Source organism: Lycium ferocissimum, chromosome 6, assembly GCF_029784015.1.
Source record: "Lycium ferocissimum isolate CSIRO_LF1 chromosome 6, AGI_CSIRO_Lferr_CH_V1, whole genome shotgun sequence".
NCBI classification, from domain to species: domain Eukaryota; kingdom Viridiplantae; phylum Streptophyta; class Magnoliopsida; order Solanales; family Solanaceae; genus Lycium; species Lycium ferocissimum.
The window spans coordinates 69826669-69848046 of NC_081347.1; the positions used below are offsets into that span (position 1 = coordinate 69826669).

General features: G+C 34.1%; 1 protein-coding gene across 2 annotated transcripts; it reads left to right on the plus strand.

The window, feature by feature from the left end:
• The first annotated feature begins 5624 nt into the window (after positions 1-5624).
• Positions 5625-11850, plus strand: LOC132060238 (uncharacterized). 2 transcript variants are annotated; one of them, XM_059453176.1, is made up of 7 exons: positions 5625-5877; positions 8758-8929; positions 9120-9169; positions 9613-9913; positions 10393-10581; positions 10676-10858; positions 11463-11850. In XM_059453176.1, exons 1-7 carry the CDS (start codon positions 5687-5689, stop codon positions 11706-11708), a joined length of 1332 nt encoding a protein of 443 aa, XP_059309159.1. In that variant the 5' UTR covers positions 5625-5686; the 3' UTR covers positions 11709-11850. The 2 variants fall into 2 exon arrangements, with proteins under 2 accessions (XP_059309159.1, XP_059309158.1); XM_059453175.1 differs by lacking the exon at positions 5625-5877 and adding an exon at positions 6988-7269.
• Positions 11851-21378: the final 9528 nt, after the last annotated feature.

The following is a 21378-nucleotide window of genomic DNA, read 5'->3' on the forward strand; positions in this document are numbered from 1 at the left end:
TTTTGTAACTAACGATATTAAATGAATTTTTTAATAGCCTTAAATGGTAAATAAATGACGTCATATAATACATATTGCTTATGCAATTTTTAGGATTCTCATTTTGCTCAAGTCTCAACTATTCTTGGCCTATTGAACATCTCTAGAATTGTACTATTGCGCGAGACACTCACTGTAAGCGGAGACAGAGCTAGGGGCGTAATAAAATTTCGTTTATTTCTACGTGTGCATATTTCTCTACATTTTAAATATTTTTAGTGAAAATGTTGGTTTTGCTATTGAATATGAGAGCCTGATAAAGTCCTAAAAATCTCATTCATTGTTTCTGATGCATGATCCAATCAAGTTCGCTGTTGGATAAGCATAAGATAATGACATAATTTTTAATGAACTTGTTTTAATTAAACAAGGGTGGGTCAAAGAAATGCTTTGGACAAAAAAGTAATTTGCTGGTTTAAATGTTAGCGCTGCTATTATTTTACATTCAGAGTTCAAACTAGACGGTTGGGTTTAGGAATGGCTGTAGTGTTGACCATGCTATTGCCTGCTGGCAGTACGGCTGCGAAACATATTTGACCCTTTGGGTGTGTTTGGTATGGATAAAAATATATTCTGAAAAATATGTTTAAATTTTTTCATGATTGGTTCGTCCAAGTATTTTTTTTAAAAATTTCTCAAGAAAAACAAATTGCTTGAAAATGAGGACAATGACATTTCAAGTTTATTGTCTCTTCTCACTTCCGGCGCCAATCCTTTGACCATCCCACCCACAAGCCCTCATGGCCCCACTGTCTATCCCATCTCACCCGCATAATGTTTTCGTAGATTTACATGTAAATGTTTTCGGGATAATATGTCACGCTCCGAAATATTAGAAAATAAGTTTAAAAAAAATTCGACTTATTTTGAAAAAAAAAATATATTTTAATCAAAACATTTTTCCTTCATAACAAACACATAATAAAACATGCATGACTTGTAATAAACGCGGGGATTAAAATCATAAGTTCAAGATAATAATTTATCATGAGTGCGAATAATTAAAATTAAAGTAATAAGTAATGAGCCGATAAATCGTTATACAACTGCGAACATGAACACTTACATAAACCTGACTTAGTTATAGAAACCTCGACACGATTTTTTGTTCTCTTTATTTCCTCAATGAATCATCAATGTGTTATATGTTGAGTCATTCATGTGTTGTAAAATTGGCTCATCGTGATACCACTTTAGCACTAGTCAAAACTAACATGAAATATAAATACTAAGTAAACCCCAAAAACTTAGACTTTTTGGGCTTGTTCTTGTTTAATTAGCCTAAAAATGATATGAAAAATAGCTTTCGAGCCGATCCATTGTCCTATGGTGGTCTGCATCGTGAAATACGGCCCCCAGGAAAACAAAAGGGACGTTAGTACATTCGAGTTATCTTGACGGTATATAAGCAAAAGTTCGAATTTTGTCAGCGAAGCAATCTCATTCCTTGTCGTGGGTATAAGACATAAACATGACGAAAGGATCCGTTCAATAAAACATGGAGGAATCGTCATAATCTCTTTTCTTGAGCGATCCTTATCCTACGGTGGCAAGCGTAATTTCAGGCTATCTGAGCCTCTCGGTAATCTGTGCAACTCCCAAAACATGAACATGACAATATGTAATATAACCGAGCCATGGTTTTCTCAAACACGATTTGTAAACATGAATTGTAAGTATAATATAACATGAATATATAATTACATAATATACTTGTATGGAAGCACCTAATAATTCATATCTTGCATGTAAGAACCCTGGAATGCAAAGTATGGGTTTTCATGGATTATGGACAGATTCTCAATAATCAAAATAGAATATCAAGAATACAATAATGAATTATCAATACAAACATGGTATATCATGGTACATGAGCTTAGGGTTATTATAAACATGTCTAGAACACTAGTTTTGGTGAAATTTTGTATAATCATGGAAGAATATGGCGTATGGAACAACAGTGATGTTCCCACACATGGATAGAAACCCTACATACCTTAATAGATCCAAAACTTGAGAAAAGTTCGACTCTTTGAAGAAGAATTCCAAAATATTGAATCTTGAACCTTGAGATGGGTTTTCTTAAAAACCCTAAGTTGTTAACATATGCTTATAATTCATGTATAATCTTTAAAATTCACTTGGGAATACATGGGAGGGACTTACCTCAATGTATGAGGATGGGGAGAAGAGAGAAAATTCGTTCTAAAGTTTGAAAAGTGAAGAACGGAATGAAAAATTAGGAAAAAAAGCACTTAAAAAGGTTGCGCAGACCGCACGTCGGGACGTTTTGCGTGCCCGGAAGGCGGGCGTTAACGTGCACGCACTAGCACGCGTACACGCATGCATTGGACTTTGCTTCGCTACCGTATCCCGCTAGACATGGCCTTGGGACGTCAAGAATATTTATTAGCACGCGTTGCATAAATGCCCGTGGACGACACACATATTATAGCTTTTAGTAAAACGTGTATAATCTTTTGCACAGATGTCCGTTTGACCTACATGATATACCCTTGGAAAGGTATTTCAAAGATTTACAACTTTCAAAAAGGAAGTTTTCCCAAATTCGGTATAGATTCTTCCGTATACTCGCTTTAAGTGAGACCTGGTGTAAACACACTTGAAAACATGCTCCGTAGGGTAGCTTCCGAATTTACTTTGCCCAAGGACTCTTCTTATGACTTGATTGGGTTTCAAACACTCTTTCTACACTACTCATATTTTCATTATAACCTCGCCTTACGAGCCAAATCTTAGTCCGAATGCACGACGTATTACATAATATTTTTTTTCTTACTTGTGAAATATTAGAAAATAAGTTTAAAAAAATTCACTTATTTTGATTTTTTTTTAAAGGAAAACATTTTCCTTCATAACAAACAGACCAATAAATATACGACGCATGTCTTTACATACATTTGAATTATCAAACTAGTGTTAATATATTATTCACTTCGATTCAAAATAAGTGTCCACTTACAAAATCAAGAAGGAATTAACTTTATTTTTTCAGAATTGCTCTTATTTACTCAAGGCAACAAATAAGCAAGAGCCTTATTAATTAAGGATAGTTTAGTCAAAATACCTATTTTTTCTTCTTCTAGGAGTTAATGTTTTTTAAGGAATATGAAAAAAACTAAGTGAACACTTATTTTAAACCGGAGAAAGTAGAAATTAGTTATAGAAATTCATAGTTAATCTGACTGCTCTCCATTTTTTGTTCTCTTTATTTCCTCAATGAATCATCAATGCGTTATATCTTGAGTCAACTCTCATTCATGTGTTGTAACAATATTGATGAGCTCATATTGCCGTATGTGAAACTACCACTACGTTAGCACAAGTCAAAACTAAAAGAAAATGGAATTAGTGGATATATGTTCAGCTCCAAAAATTTAACTTTTTGTTGTATGACTTGTTCTTGTTTAATTAGCCTAAAAGTGAAATTACCAAAATAGCTTCTGTGAGGTAGATCTTTTAGAGTTTAGTTCCATAATATTGTTCGTTTATTTTTCCTCTTAACAATCATTGCCAAAGTGATTTTTATGGAAAGAATCTTTATATTTCTCATCTGGAATACTCATTATCTTCAGTTCACCATCAAGACCTTATTTTAATTAATTAAATCTAGACAATTAATACAAAATATATATGTATTACCCTTTCAAGTAAGAATTTGAGGAAATGAAGAGAATAGGACATGAAAAGAAATCTAGTATCTCATAAAATACATGTGATGTGTTTCTTAATTTAATTTGAACCTTGATTCATTTGAAGGTGAGTATAAATTTCCTACGAGCATCTTCTTAATCATAATAACACGTCCAAACTAGCTTGATAGAAATGTTGAAAAATCTTGTAGAACGTTTTGTATTAAATTATATGAGATTAAAATCTTTGTAAATATGGGAACTACAATATCCTGTAAGTATAAAATAGGGCTTACATTATCTTTAGGAAAAATAAAAACTTACTATAGTAGGATAAGCTAAAAAGGTCACATACAAAGAGCACCAGGATTATATTATATATTGATCGAGTAAATAGTTTTTCCTATCTTAACAAAATAATAATACATTGTGACTTTTTAGAAACTTATCTTTGTTTTTTCCTGAATTACAATGAAATTTGTAAACTATTTCAAAATCCACCTACCACTGAAATAGTTCTTTATAACACGGACACTTGACAGTCAGTATTAATTAATTAATGGATTATTATTCCAATACCTTTCTTTTCTTGGCTTTTACCTACCACCTAAAGCCAATCGCAATTTGAAAACAACCCTTTATCTTTTCTTTATTAATTTCCGAACTTTACCAAACACTAAATTAAGCCTAAGGGTTGTTTGGTTAAAGACATAATGAGAGATAGTTCCAACATAAAATTTCAACCCAAAAACAATAATAATATTTAGTTGGAGGACTAAATATAATAATATTCACATAATAATTAATGCAGTGTTTGATTGACATAAAATAAATTTATTCTTGCATAGCTGATGCAAAACTTACCAAAATCAAATGATTTTCGTATCAATAGGCACTACCAATTAGTTGAGAATATGAGTATTCGAATATGTTTTGGTGATTATAAGTAGCTGAAAAGCTTTAAATGTCGAAAAATATTTGCAAGTGTTGAAATTGATTTTCTAAATAAATAATTATGTGCTTAGATATAAGTCCTAAAGTTAATAATAAGTAGTTTTATTAAAAAGACTAAATAACCTTAAGTATTTTATGAAAAATATAAATTATAAGTATCCTTGTAAACAAAATGTGAACGACGAATACGGAGTGAATGTAAAGTTGGGTTTTACTTTGACAATAGATATATTGAGAATTAAAAAATTATTACAAAAAAAATAATAAAAAGCTTGATCAAACTAAAAATACTTATAAGCTGAAAAGACATAAGTTGGGGATGACAATATGACTATCATTCTCTGTATAATAATCTCTATATTACTCTATCCGGTTCAAAATAAGTGCAACTTAACCTTTAGCACACTCTTTAAGAAAATATAACTTCTAGAAAAAATAGGTATTTTGACTAAACTATGCTTAATTAAATACGACCTAATTAATATAATTTCTTGATTACATAAAAATTCACTTATCTAAATAGGGGTAAGTTTGAGTCAAAATAATCAATTCCTTCTTGATTATGTAAGTAAATACTTATTTTAAACCAAAATAAAAAGGCTAAATGGACCCTTACAATGAACCGGAGGTAGCCAGGGGCGTAGCCAAGTGTAGCCAAGGGTATGAACCAGAAAAATTACGATGTATATTAGAGGTTAAAATTATTTTTTATGTATATATGGTAGATGTTGAACCCCTTAAACTTCTTATGTTTACTTTTCATATTTTTGAACCTCTTCTAAAAATCCACAACAAGTAACTTGTGGAGGTAGCAATGTATAACAAAAATCTTCATTATTTTTTACCTTACCGTATAAACAAATCCCTGCATTACAATATTGATGACACAACTAGCTTGTCAACCAAACAGCCCCCTAAAATAAACATAATAATTCAGCCGCACCAAACTCTTTTCCTCGTTTATATCGTCCATTGTGAAAACTATAACGCCCACCAACTCCATTTCTCTTTCTCTCTGAAAAAAATAATAATAATCAAGCATGGCTACCATTTCTAAACTCTCAAATCCATGCTTCAACTACTCTTCATCAGCTTCCTTTGGTAACAGATCTTCATCAGCACCTAAGTTTTTTATTGATCTACGCACCAGTAACAGTACCACATTTCATCACAGAGTCAATGGCTCTAAGTTGTCCTTTGTTATCAACCCTTCTCTTAGAGGATCCTTGTGGTAAAATTTCTATTTCTCTATTCCTTGTTTTAAAACATGTGCAAGTTTTTGTTGTTGTTACGGGCAATATAAAAAAAGAAACACTTTTTTTTACTTTGGGTAATTAAAATTATAGAAGAAAAAGGATTTAGAATAATATAAAATGGAAAGTTAAAAGGCCGTTTTAGATTAAAAAAAAAAACATAAAACGTGTAAGTCATTTGATCCCAATATAATAAAAAAAGAAACATGTTTTGATTATGTATTCTTTTAGTTAATAAAAATTATAGAAGAAAAGGGATTTAGAATAATATAAAAAGGAAAGTTAAAAGGCTGTTGTAGAAAAAAAAGATATTTTTAACGTGTATGAGCTCGATCTATTATTTATTACAATTTTTATTTTTTTAAAATAAATTTATACTCCCTAAAAGTTAGGGTTCAATTGAACCCCCATTTGTTTATGTGTTTATTCGGTTAATATTAGATATATTTTTAGAATTATACACGTAATATATCGAGTTTAGTCGAGTGACCATGTGTTCACGTGACTCAAAAATTATACCTAAATTCGCCTCTTGTTACAGGATCAATCAAATTAGATTGGATTGAAAAGCAAGAATATCAATTATACTGAGATAATAAATAAATATTAGTTGAGTAATCATCCGAGAAATCAACGGTCATGGTTAGTTTGATTCGAAGATAAGTTATGGTGGGATTAGTTATGTTGGGATTAGTTATACTAGGATAAGTTATAGTGGGATTAATTATCCTGATATTATTTCTCAGTGAGTGATTGGTTTATTTTATTAAAACTAACATGCATTACATAATTTTTGAAAAGAAGTTGTTTGTTTACAAAATATCTCCACCTTGTTTGTAAAAAAAGGGCTTGAAGGATTTTAGGGGTTATTTTGTCATTTTCAGGAATAACTAATCCTGATACTATTATTTCACCATCTGGTTGGAATAACTTTTCACAGGATTAGTAGATTAATAACCAAACTAGGAATAAAATAATACTAATTTTTTATCTTAGCACTATTTATGTTTGTCCAGCCTACTAAACAACCCTTAATAATATCTGACAACAATTGGCTTGTCAACCAAACAGCCCCTAAAATCAACGTAATAAAGTATAACAACCCACCAACCCATCACCTATAAACCCCATTTTCTCTGCTCATTTCTTTCTTGAGGAAAAAAAAAAAAAATCAAAACCATGGCTACCATTTCTAAGCTCTCAAATCCATGCCTTAATTACTCTTCATCAACTTCATTTGGGACCAGATCTTCATCAACACCTAAGTTTTTTATTGATCTTCGCACCAGTAACAATACCACCTTTCATCACAGAGTCAATGGTTCTAAGTTGTCCTTTGTTATCAACCCTTCTAACAGAGGATCCTTGTGGTAAAGTTTCTCTTTTTATTATACAAGTGCAGTTTTTGTTGTTGTAGAGTCAATCAAATTAGATTGACGTTGGGGTTGACTGCTGTAACAGAGCCATAATTTTCACGAAAAAAATATTAATATCTATTATATATATATATAAATAAAAATCAATTTTGACCTTGTATACAGTGTAATTTTCTGGTTAAAGGGTTCTGTCCTTGGTTGGTTGGCTGGCTATATGCTTCGCTATTCATTTAGAGTTTCGTAAAAATTGGATTATTTTTATTTGTAAGTTAGGTTATTTTTATGTATCCTGCTAAAACCTTTCCTGTTTTTTTTTGAATTTTGGATCCTATGTTTTACATGTAGGTGAAGTTTCATTTGGTGTTACTTGTTTTATTTTATTTATTGTTGTTGTCCGTTTCTCTTTTCTATATTTCGGATTTGATCCCTGTTATATTTCTTTTTACAAGGTTTAGCATTTTCCTGACAATTTTTATTTAAGGGTGCTTAAACGGGAAAAGCTAGTGGAATAGTTTGTTGATTTTTCACTAAAGTTAAATTCTTGATTGCTTAGAGCTCATTTTAAGCCAAAAAGTGATTTTGCTCTTGAAAAAAGGAAGGGACGTTCTTTTTTTAATCTTAGATCCATCAGAACTCAAAACTTGGCGATAGTAGTACTTGAATGAATGACCCCTCAAACTCTTTTGTTGTATCCCTTCTACTTATACTTAGCCTAATTTTTTACAATAACAACAACAACATCATAAGTCATATTTCAAAAGTTTGCATGTACCTTTCCAAGTCCTATATACTTTTGCAAGACAAACATATTTTAGTAATGTCTGATCTGCTTCAAATGATGGCTTAATCTTTTAAGTATGATTTACTTGCTAATTAGTTCTCTACGTGAAATGGACGTTAATAGAGCAAAAGGTAGTGGATTCATATAGCTAACCCCTTATGATGTGGTTGATTCGTTAGTTGAATTAGTTGTCTATGCCATTCGTTTAAATTAACTGATCCAGCTATCAAGTTTATGTGGCAGCTGTTCTAGGTATATTTGTCTTATTCTTGCTTTCAAAACTTTGTTGTCAGCCAATATTTTGTAGCTGATTAGGATGTTTAAAGTAAAAGGGATTAAATTCTGTAAACTTGTGGCCTGTAATTTGTGTAAGATTGGAAGTTAATATTAACCCCAGTGGTCAATATTTACACATAGAAGATAGTGAAACTGACTTCTTTATGTACAAATATAACAGTTCTCGCAATTGTTGGGATAGGAAATTGATGACGATTCTTTTTCGTATAATGTGGGTAGTAAAGGTTCCTACCCTTATTTTATCTGGTCAACAATGTAAGTGTTTAAAACAGCTAATAGTATCATGGATATAACTATCGAATATCAGGGTTTTCAATTTTTTGCCACACTTTGTCTTTCTATCGCATGTTATAGATTTCTACTGGCAAAAAATGGATAATATTAACGATCAATTTGTTTGGCAGTGTCAAATGCTCCCAAGCTGATGGAAATGGAAGCTCAGTGAAGAGAACAACTCTCCATGATCTCTATGAGAGGCAAGGCCAAAGCCCATGGTACGACAATCTATGTCGTCCCGTCACGGATCTGATTCCATTGATTGAGAGTGGTGTTAGAGGCGTAACCAGCAATCCTGCGGTAAACTATTCCTTACTGAACCCTTCTGCTCTAGGGATAGGGAATCTGTTGTCATTAATATTTTGTTTACCTATAGATAAAATATGTGACTGCTGAAGATTTATTTAGATAAAATTTCTACAGTTTCTAGTTTCCAGTTGTTACTCTACAAGTTCATCAACTTACCTAACTGTTAGTTTGATGATTGCAGATTTTCCAGAAAGCTATATCAACATCAAATGCTTACAATGATCAGTTTAGGTAAATCTAGCCTTTGGAATGTTTGTCATTATTGTTTGATTCAATGTGAATGTCAAAATTGAAGAGCAAATGAGGAGAGGAGACACAGAATGAGGAAAGTTATGAGTGTTGGATCTTGGAAAAGTATGATAAATGTTTCTTTTTGTCCAAATGGGTGTTGTTTGGTCAAATATCCATACAAAGATTGGGTTTGGTATGAGCGTTCCATCCTCATGCTTGGAGCTTTATGATGGGCATCTGGGTATTATATCAATGCCATTATCAATGTTAATCACATAGTATTAGTGTTTCATGGACTTGTAATTATGTAGGATGTTTTTTTGGTTTTTCCTTTCAACAACATATTACCGGAAATGAATATATGATTTATTTCACATTGCGCCTAGACCTGTTTGTTTTCCCTGTTTTGCACTCTGCTTATCTTCATTCACTGCTCTTTACAGGGAACTTGTACAAGCTGGAAAAGATATAGACAGTGTGTATTGGGAACTTGTGGTAAAGGACATCCAAGATGCATGCAAACTCTTTGAGACAATCTACGATAAAACAGATGGTGGCGATGGGTACGTTTCTGTTGAAGTCTCACCTAAACTTGCTGATGATACAGAGGGCACTGTAGAGGCTGCAAAGTGGCTTCATAAGAAGGTTGAACGTTCCAATGTGTATATAAAAATTCCTGCTACTGCTCCATGCATTCCTTCCATCAAGGAAGTCATTTCACTTGGAATAAGTGTCAATGTCACTGTAAGTTGATTCCTTTTCGCCTTTGTTGACAACTTGACGCTTCGTGCATGAGATTGAAGTAGGGGTGTCAAATGGGCAGGTTGGGCTGAATTTGGGCGGGTCAAAATGGGCTGAGTTAATATTGACCCGCCCAGAAGTTACTTGGGCTGAAATTGGTTGGGCTTAAATGGGCAAAAAAGCGGGTCATAACCCAACCGACCCAATTCTTACTAAGTTTTAATTTCTTTCTTTATTCTTTTATAATTTTTTAAGTACCTAATGAAACTATTTTTTTTTCTTCATTATGACTATATGTGCTTAAGAGAGAGATATTCATAGCACTTGATTAGTGAATGCTGATAAAGAGAATTATATCTTTGCTGTTCAAAGAACCGTCATTCAATTAATTTTTTTATGTTTCATGCAATTCTTCTTCCATTGCTTTTTTGGTACTTTATCGGTTTCTTGAATACTGAAGTAGATCCTATGTGTATGCACAGCTCATCTTCTCTCTTGCGAGATATGAAGCAGTTATTGATGCTTACCTCGATGGCCTCGAGGCCTCTGGGCTAAGTGATCTCTCCAGGGTCACAAGTGTTGCTTCATTTTTTGTTAGTCGAGTAGACACACTTGTCGACAAGATGCTTGAGAAAATTGGAACTCCAGAGGCTCTTGATCTTCGGGGGAAGGTACCTTCTACATCTATGAATTTGCCTACTCTTTTTAGGATGTTAGAGAGATACAAGTCGCAGATAACCTTATGTTGGTGTACTTTTATTACAGGCTGCAAATGCACAGGCTGCTCTGGCTTACAAGCTTTACCAGAAGAAATTTTCTGGTCCTAGATGGGAGGCGTTGGTGAAGAAAGGCGCCAAGAAACAGAGGGTATTGTGGGCCTCAACTAGTGTTAAGAACCCAGCATATCCCGACACTCTATATGTCGATCCTCTGATTGGACCTGACACGGTGAGTCATTTTCTCAGCTTCTTGTTTGTGGTGGTTGATTTATGGTCCTGTAGAAGACATCAAATCAGTTTTCCTGAATTGGCCTCTAATGAAATATTACTTGGGGACATTTGCACAAATGACCCTTTTTGAGGCCACTACTTAAGCCGTTAGTCCATGAATTTTTATTTTTCCAATTTTTTTTTTTCAAAACAGTGTTTGGTTATACATTGGACTGGTTTTTTGTAGATGAGTTTCAAGTTTTAAATAGCGGTTTTGACAAATGAAAAAACCTTTTCCACACACAAAATTTCAACTTTTTTTTCAAGTTAAATGCATGTCTAAACCCAACTTTACTTCCCAAATACACTTTTTTCAATTTAACTTCAAATACTACTTTTTTTTCTTTTAAATATCACATTTTTATGTCCAAACGCATACTTAAATTCTGTCGCCCGTTAGCCTAGCGGGCTATATTTATCTGCAAAAAGAGTAATTCATCTGACTACCTGGGCTAATGAGGACACAAATTAAAGAGTGGCCTCAGGAAGGCCATACAGTGAGAATAATCTGTATTACTCCGTGTTTGCATGATGGTTGACCTCTAATTAAAATGGCTTGCCAGGTTTCAACGATGCCCGATCAAGCTCTTCAAGCATTTATTGATCACGGTTCTGTTGCAAGGACGATTGATGCAAACGTATCTGAAGCTGAAGGTATATACAGTGCCCTCGAGAAGTTGGGCATTGACTGGAACTTTGTCGGGTCTCAGCTCGAATTGGAGGGTGTGGATTCCTTCAAGAAGGCTTTTGATAGCTTGATTGACAGTCTGCAGGAGAAGGCAAACACCCTCAAGTTAGTGAACCTGTAAAACTAGTTTAGTTTGCTTGAGATTAATGACTGAATAAATGATAAGTCTTGTTGACTGAGTTTTCTGCATTGTAATGTATAATCTTGAGGATATTTGGCGGTCATACTTTTCTTGATAAGAAATTTGATATTGGTTTGTATTACGAGGTTTTCAACATTCTTGATTGCTCCAGGTGCAGGATTTGAAAATCCCAAATTGGTATCGTACAAATACTCTGAAAGCTCGATTAAAGTTTGAGACAAGTAGTTCATTTATATAAAACTGGGAAAAGGGTCAAAATTATCCCTCCATATTTTATACTTTTATTCTATCATATTATGCTTTGGGTCTATTCATGCCTTCTCTGTTAGCAAATCATTCAGTATATGCCCTTGACTCTAATGGAATTCAAAGTTAAAAGTGTAACGGGGAATAATTTTACGTCGTCAAAGATAAATGGGTAAATTTGGACCTTTTTTCTTTGAAGCATTTTGAGACATGAAATTTATTCAGTTTATGGGGGAGCTCTATTAAAGTCAAAGGCAAATTAGTAAGGCTATGAATGGTCCGCATAATAGAGGATGAAATTACTATATTTCGTATTGTAATAAATATATAACTTTGGACACTTTCCCTGTAAAACTAGAAATTATGGCTGAGTAGGGTATATATTTCTATTATTCTCCTAAATATACACTTTTATGTAAATGTTTGCTGTTTAGTTCATAGCATACACTTCGTAGATTAAGAGCCCGTTTGGCTTAGCTTAAAAAAAGTGGCTTATAAGCTGATTTGACCAAAAAATATCTTATAAGCCAAAAAAATAAGTTGGGTTATTCTAAGCATTTTTTTAGTTTATATTAACTTTGCCAAACACTTAAAAAACCAAAAAACAGTTTATAAGTTGATTTCATCACTTATAAGCCAATCCAAATAGGCTCTAAGTGCAGTAACTTTAAAAAGGTTGTCATTAAGCCCCCGTTTGGCCATAAGAATTATTCACTTTATTCTGGAAGTTTTTCTCACTTTTTTTCGGAATCAGCGTTTGGCCATTAGAATTCCGAATACAACTTGAAGTTGTATTCCGGAATACCAAAAACTCAAAAAATTTGTTTTTAAATTTTTTTCCACTTTTTTACAACTACATTTCACCAAAAACTACAATTTCAAAAATTATGGCCAAACACAACTCCAACTCTAAAATTCCAAAAAAAAAGTGATTTTTTTTTTATATCTATAGACAAACGGGCCTAGGAGTCAAACAATCAACTATTCTACCTATGCCATTCTATTTGGATTCTGTTCACTCAGATACTACATAATTTTTTTGTTTTTCGTTAGATTATAGGTTGGTTTGCCAATCCCACTCTTGTTCTTACACTAACATACACGTTTCTCATTAGACTAGTGGCCTATGCCAGTGCTATGCACGGGCTCAACACTTTGAATTATAGTGTATCTATGTGTATGTAGTTGTGTTTGGATATATATATATATATATATATATATATATATATATATATATATATATTTTAGGGAAAAGTATTCAAAACACGCTCAACTATGGCTAAAATTGCCATAACACACACTCGACTTTGCGGGGGTCCTATGACCCCACGGACTTATTTTTGTGTATTATTTACGCTTTCAACCGGTGACACAGACTAGCAAGTGAAGCTACTCTCCTTCGAGCGCGTAAGAGATGATAAAAACTATATGGACCGGTGTATATTTGCCACGGCCGTCCAAATAACGTTTTTAATTCCCCAATCCAATATTAAATCCCCACAAACGGCTAGATCTTGTTCTCTTCTTCCATTGAGTTCTTCCCCAAATTTTGTGGTAAATTTCTTCTCTTTATGTTTCAATTCTTACCCAAGATTGGATTCTTACAATTTCTTTCCCCAAGTTTTTGATTAAAAATTCAGGTTAGCTATGGAAGAAACAAGATTGGATTTGAATAAGCTTTGTATGGACAATGAAGATCCAATGTTGAATGCGGAGGTGCGATGTAGTCATGGTGTGTTGCTCCTATTGAAGACTTCCTGGTCCGACAACAATCCGGAAGAAGATATTGGTCTTGCCCCTACTATGGTTCGAAGAAGTGTAAATTTTTTTATGGAGGGATCTTTCAAAGTTGATGAAAGATCGAAATACATTATTCCAAAGTTGGTGAACAAAATGAAGGAGATACATGGAGAATTAGCTTGAAAAGAAAGAAAATTAAGGGAGATGGAAGAAGGATGTGGAAGTTACGAAATTGCCGAGATGTTGAAAGAGATTGAAATGGAAGAACAATCTGTCTCAGTGATATGAAAATGAAGGAGATGGAAGAACAATCAAGTGTGATTAATGCGGGCGAAATTGAAAATGCAAAGAGATAAAATCGAAAAAGAAGGGGATCGACAACTTTAGCTCTAATTTGATTTTCACATTTTGTATCTTGTTTTGTTTTGCTAGTTGGATCGGTTGGTTAATGCGAGGAAATGCTTCAACTTGTCATGACCAATTGCCTTAGTGTTTCTTGTATTTTTTGAAGTTGAATGGTTTAGTTTTGTGCTTGATGTTAGGTAGGCAGTGCTTGGAAAAATGTCTTTTGTGTTGTGGTTAATGTTAGTTAGGAACTACTTTTCCCTTTTATTTTGTCTTGTGGTTAATGTATGTTAGGAAATTCTTTCTAGTTTTCTTTTGTTTTGTGTTTAATGTAAGTTCGAAATTGATGAATGAAATCCCTTTAATTTAGAAAGCAAGGTGTTACATGTGCTCCTCACATAAACCTTGCTTAAATTGAAAACATGGAGACCCATCTAATCTATTTCTATGATCTCCTGTTTTTTTTTCAACAAGGAAGTGTATCCGGTCTCTAGCGACGTCACGGACCTTGAAACACAATACATCCACATCCCGAATCCGTTAGCATCTATAAATTCTTTCCGTCCTGATGAAGCCGCGTATGAGCACCAACTTTGTATTTCGTTTGTACGCACCTCTTTCGAAATTACAACAACTTCACGGTCATCGTAAATGGGAGAAATTCAAGAATGCTACTTGGAAGGATCATGGAAAAACATGTGATTACTAAAACTAAAATAACAATTGAAAATAACAAATAAATTAGATGAACAACTTACGAAATCATCCTTTTCGACGTATGATTTGGTCAATTTTTCTCAAAATAAGCTACCATTTTCGAATTAAGGCTCCGTGTTGAAGGCTGTGTAGAATGCTATTTCATAGTATTAGAGTGTGAGTGAAAGCCTATAGTTATAATGTGTTTTGCAATAAATTCCCCACTACTTAACCCCCAACCACCTTAGCTATTGTTGACCACATTTAAATCCGCTCAAAAGCTTGACCACATTTAGTGAGCAACATTAATTTCGTTCAAAATGCTTGACCAGATTTGGTGAGCAACATTAATGCAGTTCAAATGCATGACCAAATTTCACTTGGTCCATAAGCGCACTTTCAAAAAAACAATTGCACCAACATAGGTTGCACATTCTGGACATTAAAAATGTGCACCAACAATTTCAAATAGAAACAGACATTCTGGACATTAAACATGTGCACCAATCAACTGCTGAAAGAGACAGGACTTAATAATAGAAACAGACCTTGCATATATAAACAATTGCACCAATATAAGTTTGTACAAAAGTAGTGCATCACATTCATGATGATGCAACATTCAAATCTTGATAGCATAATCTCACAAACAAGCATATAAACCACATTACTTTAGTTTGTTTATGAGCGCAAAAAGCGCAACTACATTAACTTGTTCTACCAACTACCAACATATTAACACTACTTCCGTGGATCCTTTGTCTCATGAGTTCGGATTCTTGTCACTTTTTCCTTTTCTTTACCCTCGTCTCTTCAAAAGGTGACATGTCATTCTTGCTTTGCCACTTCACCTCACTCCAGTCCTTGCTTTGTGACCAGGTCCCCGATGACATCGGTGACCTTATATACTTTCTTGGAGCGGCATCAATTATCTACTACTTGGCAAGCCATACGTAGACAAAGCAAAATAATTGTTTATAGTTAGTAAACTCACTTTGCAACAAATATACCCATTCCAACAAATATTTGATTCTTCACGTTGTATGTTGTAAATCCGTTTTCGCAAAAAATATACCCATTCAACGAGTCTAGGCATTTTGTAAGGGGTAGTTCTTCTTCTTTCATTATCAACAAGCATTGTTACACTAGAAGCTTGAGAGGTTTTCTTGGTCTTCCCCTCTCACATTAGGCGAAAGCGACGGGTTGATCGAGTGCATTAGGTCGCAACAAAGCAGTGCGGCCTTTGGAAGCCGAGAGGTTTTCTTGGTCTTCCCCTACATTGATCGGGTGCATTGGGCAGTGGTGCACGTTGATCTTGGTCTTCCCCATTAGATCGAGAAGACATCGGAGTGCGTGCGCTGCAGCAGTGCGGCATAACTTGTTGCATTTTCAAACCATTTAGCGATAATGGTTGTCCTCCTTGTTCCCATACCTCTTGTTGGTGCTTGAGAAGTACCCCTTGGCCTTGCACTTCTTTGTTGGTGGTGCTTGAGAAATGTTACGGGCCTTGCACTTCTTGTTGGTGGTGCTTCGAAGTACTCCTTGGCCCTACACTTCTGTTGGTGGTGCTTCAAGTACTCTTGGCCTTGCACTTGCTCTTCTTTGGTGCGTCGAAGTTAATGGATTTTTCCTTGGCCTTCTCCTAGCTTTTCTTTGGTGCTTGAAAGTTGGAGTTGTCTTTCTTGACCTTCCCAATCTTGCGGGTGCAACACTTGATTCGAAAGCTTGGGTTTTTGAGATCTTTAGCAATATCGGTCCACAATTACCATAGCTTGTTCTACCAGAATCCTACGAAAAACAGTAGTGTCAAATCAAAACCATTACTACAAAGAGTATAAAAAACAGAGTTTACTTTAAAAGCTCATACCTTCAAAGGACAACCTCTTTTATTATGGTTTTTACCCATGACAAATCTTTGCGCAAGTCATGTCGACTCCTTTTCTTGACAACTTACCGTATCTTTTTGACTCGGTGGCTTCTCTTCTCTAGCCTTCTTTATGCTGGCATAGGCTTTACAAGCGGTGGTGCAACATGGGTTATTGGACTCGGGCACATTTTCATATTGGTGGTTGGTTGAAGAAAATGACAATAAGTCCTCAGTAGGTCTCCTTCTTGTAGTAGCTATCAACAAACTCAATGGGTTCATACTTCTTATATAATATAGCGAAAGGCATGTTGACATGGTATTCCCTTGAGCATCCAGGCCCTACAACTACAAGTTCTATTTCTCAAATCAACAGTATGTTGATATGACCCATCACTAATTTCAAACCCTCTCTTACCATTGAAATCAATATTACATTCCATTGACTTCTTTATGTTGATTTCTAGTACCCTCAGTGCCATTGGAGATATATTGGTTAACCATGTTTTTGGAAATTGACACGAACCGACCTATTCTAGTCATTACCTTCACTAATCTCTTGAAGCATAGTGATAATGGTTTTATGCCTTGTCCTAAAATCCAGGCATTGAAGCTCTCGAACATATTATTGTCCACACTATCACACTTAATGTCGGTTCTAAAGTACGATTTACACCAAGTTTCGAGGTGGGTAGTACGATGCATCTGCAACAATATCCTTACCATCCTTTTTGCCAAGCTATTTCATTTTGTCCAGATTTATTTTATCTCTCCTTGAAAAGGTGCTTTTTGCATACTTCCGGTAATTGGTTCATTCTTTGAAGACCTCTCCATCCTTTTGTCGATTGGCTAGGATGTGTCTTGCACACATCCCGTGCTCCACCGTTGGTAACAATTCTTTCATAGCTGATTGAAGCCCTACAATTTTGAGAAACAATTATATATGAATAGAAGGGAAACTAAATGAAGTAAAAAAATGATTGTCATACCTTTTGCATGTCGATATCAACGTGTAGTTCTTTGCCGCCATCTCCCATTCCCAAATCGGCTATCAACAATTTCAAAAACCATGTCCAAGTGTTCTTATTCTCATATTCCACTATAGCCCAAGATAAGCAACATTTGATTATTATCATCTTTAGCAACAATGACGATAGCGTCCTTTGGTTATTCCGCTTTAAACAACCATCCAAACCAATACATTTCCTACGACCACTAAAAAGCATTTTTTCAAAGCATCAAAGCAAATATAAAAACTTTCAAACACCAACCTACCATTTTCACGAGTCATCAACCTTAACAACACAAGTACTCCCAGATTAGTCCTCAACATTTCATCCCTATAGTCAAATATTCTTCCAAACTCTAACACATGATCACCCATGATTTCTTGGAGTACTTTAGCTCTAGCTCTCCCGGCAAAGGTGGTTTTTCCAACATGTATGTTAAGTTCTTCCCTAATCAACTATTTGAAACTTGAAAATCCTAATGTTTGGCGTTCTGTAATTCTATTCTTGTGATGCTTGACAAGAACTTAGCATTGCACATGTAATTTCTAGTAGTCTTGACACAATTATGTTTAGGATTGTAGGTTTTGATCATGAAATCATTAGTCTTCTTGTCAAGACTTGCGTATAGCGACCATGGGCACCATCCCTACGCCTCACCCTAACCTTTTGGGCTCGTTGACAAATTTCTCTAACTTCACACCTCTTTGAAGTGCATATTTTGTAACACATCCCTAAACTCATTCACATCCCCAAAACCATCCCAACTCCCACATCACTTTTCAACAGTTTGTCAAAAATTATCCTTCTCCTAGCCCTCCTAGACACGACTCGTCATCCGTATCCGATTCAACACTATATGCGTCGGAATCGACATACAACTTTATCCCCAACAACCTTACCTTTCAAGCTTGTGTCGGAGTAGCCGGTTTTCGTGCCCAGATACGGACCAACTTCACCAACACGAATTTCTCCAGGGCCATTTGGTATCCGTTCTCTTCTTTTCCTCCTCTGATATGACCTCCTTTCAGCCCTCAAATTTATGCACTTTTCATGAACATCATCACTTTCATGTTCAGCATCATGTTCATTAAATAGTTCGGCTTAGGTCGACTCGAACTATCATCGGATCGGGCGTCGATTCAAGAATAGGAAATTCACTACTTAATGGGTCTTCGAAGGAATGATTTCGGCGAGTCGGCTTTGCGTTTGATTTCAATTTGATAGGCTGGTTCTTTATTAAAAGCAAACCCATCCCCCTACTTGGATACCCCATCCCTTTCTTCATTAAAAGCGACCAAAGATTTCTCGTTGGGGCTAGTGTATTCCAAAAAAGCAATGGGACCATCTACATTATCTAAATTATCAACCATGTGACAAACATAGATTTCAATAGTATCCCCATTTTCAAAACTTTGTGAAATTTCCAAAATGTCCCTATCGGTTGGATTTCTACAACACTGTCACTATTAGGTCTCCTAACACAAAATGAACAACTTGTAGTATACCCTAATTCTTTAATATAATCCCTTAGTTCAAAAAGGACATCTATCCACATCAATATCCAAAAACTCTCGTTATTTGTCCACCCTCATACTTTGATTGCCCACTACCGACATCTAAAACCCCACCATGATACGATCTCAATGTTACTAATACAAACCCACTCATACAAAATTACAATTCAATAATAGTACAAACAATCGGTACACACATATACAATAACAATAGATGGTCAACAACAATCACAACCCCCACACACACATCAACAACAATTAAATTCGGACTTCGACAATACAAGGCCAAACGTTGTATAAAATCACATTTTGGGGTGAAAATAAATTGGACGCAATTACAACGGTAATACTACACGACATAAGATTACATCTCTTAACCCCAAATAACCCCAATTTAAACTAGGAAAAACCCATAATTTTTAACAAACCACTAGAAATTCATACGACAATGTCACAAATCCTATATAATATAGAAAAAATAAACTTTACGCGTACAATACGATAAAGAACACGACTAACACAGGGTATTTTTCGGTTCACTAAAAACTTGAAGATAAATCGACAATCTCGGGTCAAAATCCACCGCGATGTTACCACCTAAACTTAGTTTAACTATGATTCACACTGATTTGCAGAATAAAATGGTATTTGAGTGATTAATATGGCAGAAATCGAGTGGAAGGTGAGAGAGAATTTTGGATTTCAAATTTTGGAAAGCAAAATAATGAAAATGACCCGTCTAGTTTTAACTTTATGAGCGCGTGCATACACTCAAACTCGTTTGAGTGACTTTGTCCGGTTGAAAGTGTAAATAATACACAAAAAATAAGTCCAGGGGGGTCATAGGACCCTCGCAAAGTTGAGGTGTGTTATGGCAATTTTGGTCATAGTTTGAGTGTGTTTTGAATACTTTTCCCTATATTTTATATTGATAATAAACATACATAAGTTTGTACTGTTTTTATGGATGTATATATATATACTATGTTCAAAACACGATTAATATAACATTTTAGTTTGTGCTCCGTATCTAAAACTTTATTATATTCGTGTTTGCTATGAATACAAAGTCGGCAAAAATTTATTAACACTTTTTAAAAGAGAAGACTTGTTTAAAAGGAAACTATTTTCCTTTCTTTGAGATAAAAAATAGCATTATTTAAGCATCAGTTGATACTTTCAATTTTAATTCGATTAATTTAAAAGTGTAAAATACTTATTATTTTTTTATCAAATTTTGATTTGGATAATTCTAATTCAAATTATTAAATTAATTTTACATGTTTAAAACGAAACAAAGTAGAAATTAATTTTCCATTTAAACGAAGAAATACTATTTTTTAATTTTTGATAAATATTCTCGGTTTAGCTCATTTTACTTTTCATGTTGTCTTTTGCATGGTTTTTTAAGGAAACGTGAATTAGAATTAGAATTTGACTAATTTACCTTATTCATTATTTGATCTTCATTTGATATTAATCTCTTTTCACATTTATTAGAGTAAGAATAAAAATGAAAAAGTAATTAAATTCTATCTTATTTTAAAATATAAATATTTTAAGTATATTTATTTTAGTAAACATAACAAATAAATGACATAGCGGAATAGCAAATACAGTAATTAAATATCTAGATTAGATCTCAGGCTAATATAAGAAAAGAAAGAAAATTGTATGTATTTGCCTACTTAACCTTTTGAAGAAAAGCAATAATATGGGGTCCATGTTTTTTGCTGTACAATAATTTCATTTGCTCCCACTAATGGGTTGATACGCATATGACAATGAATCCACTATTATTGACTTGATGGGGATACTTTGGGAATTACATGAATATTGTTTGATTTTTTAATATATGGGGTGCACGTTTTTTTTTTTTTTTTTTTTTTGACATTGCTTGTTTTTTAATATGGGGTCCATTTTTTTTTCATGAGTTTGGAGAGGGTGGGGTCCACTTTTTTTTTCATGAGTTTGGAGAGAGTGGGGTCCACTTTTTTTTTCACGAGTTTGGAGAGAGTGGGGTCCGCTTTTTTTCCTTTTTTTTAATATTGCTTGGCGTTTTTAGTGTGGGGTCGACCTTATTATTATTATTTTTTTTAAGAGTGACTGACGACGAAGCATGGGTAGAACGATGCTTCTATATAGTAGAAAAATAGAAAAGTATTTCTATCTATTTTTTAGAAGAGTTGGTAACATAAAGTATAAAATGTTATTATTTTGCCCTCAAATAAAAA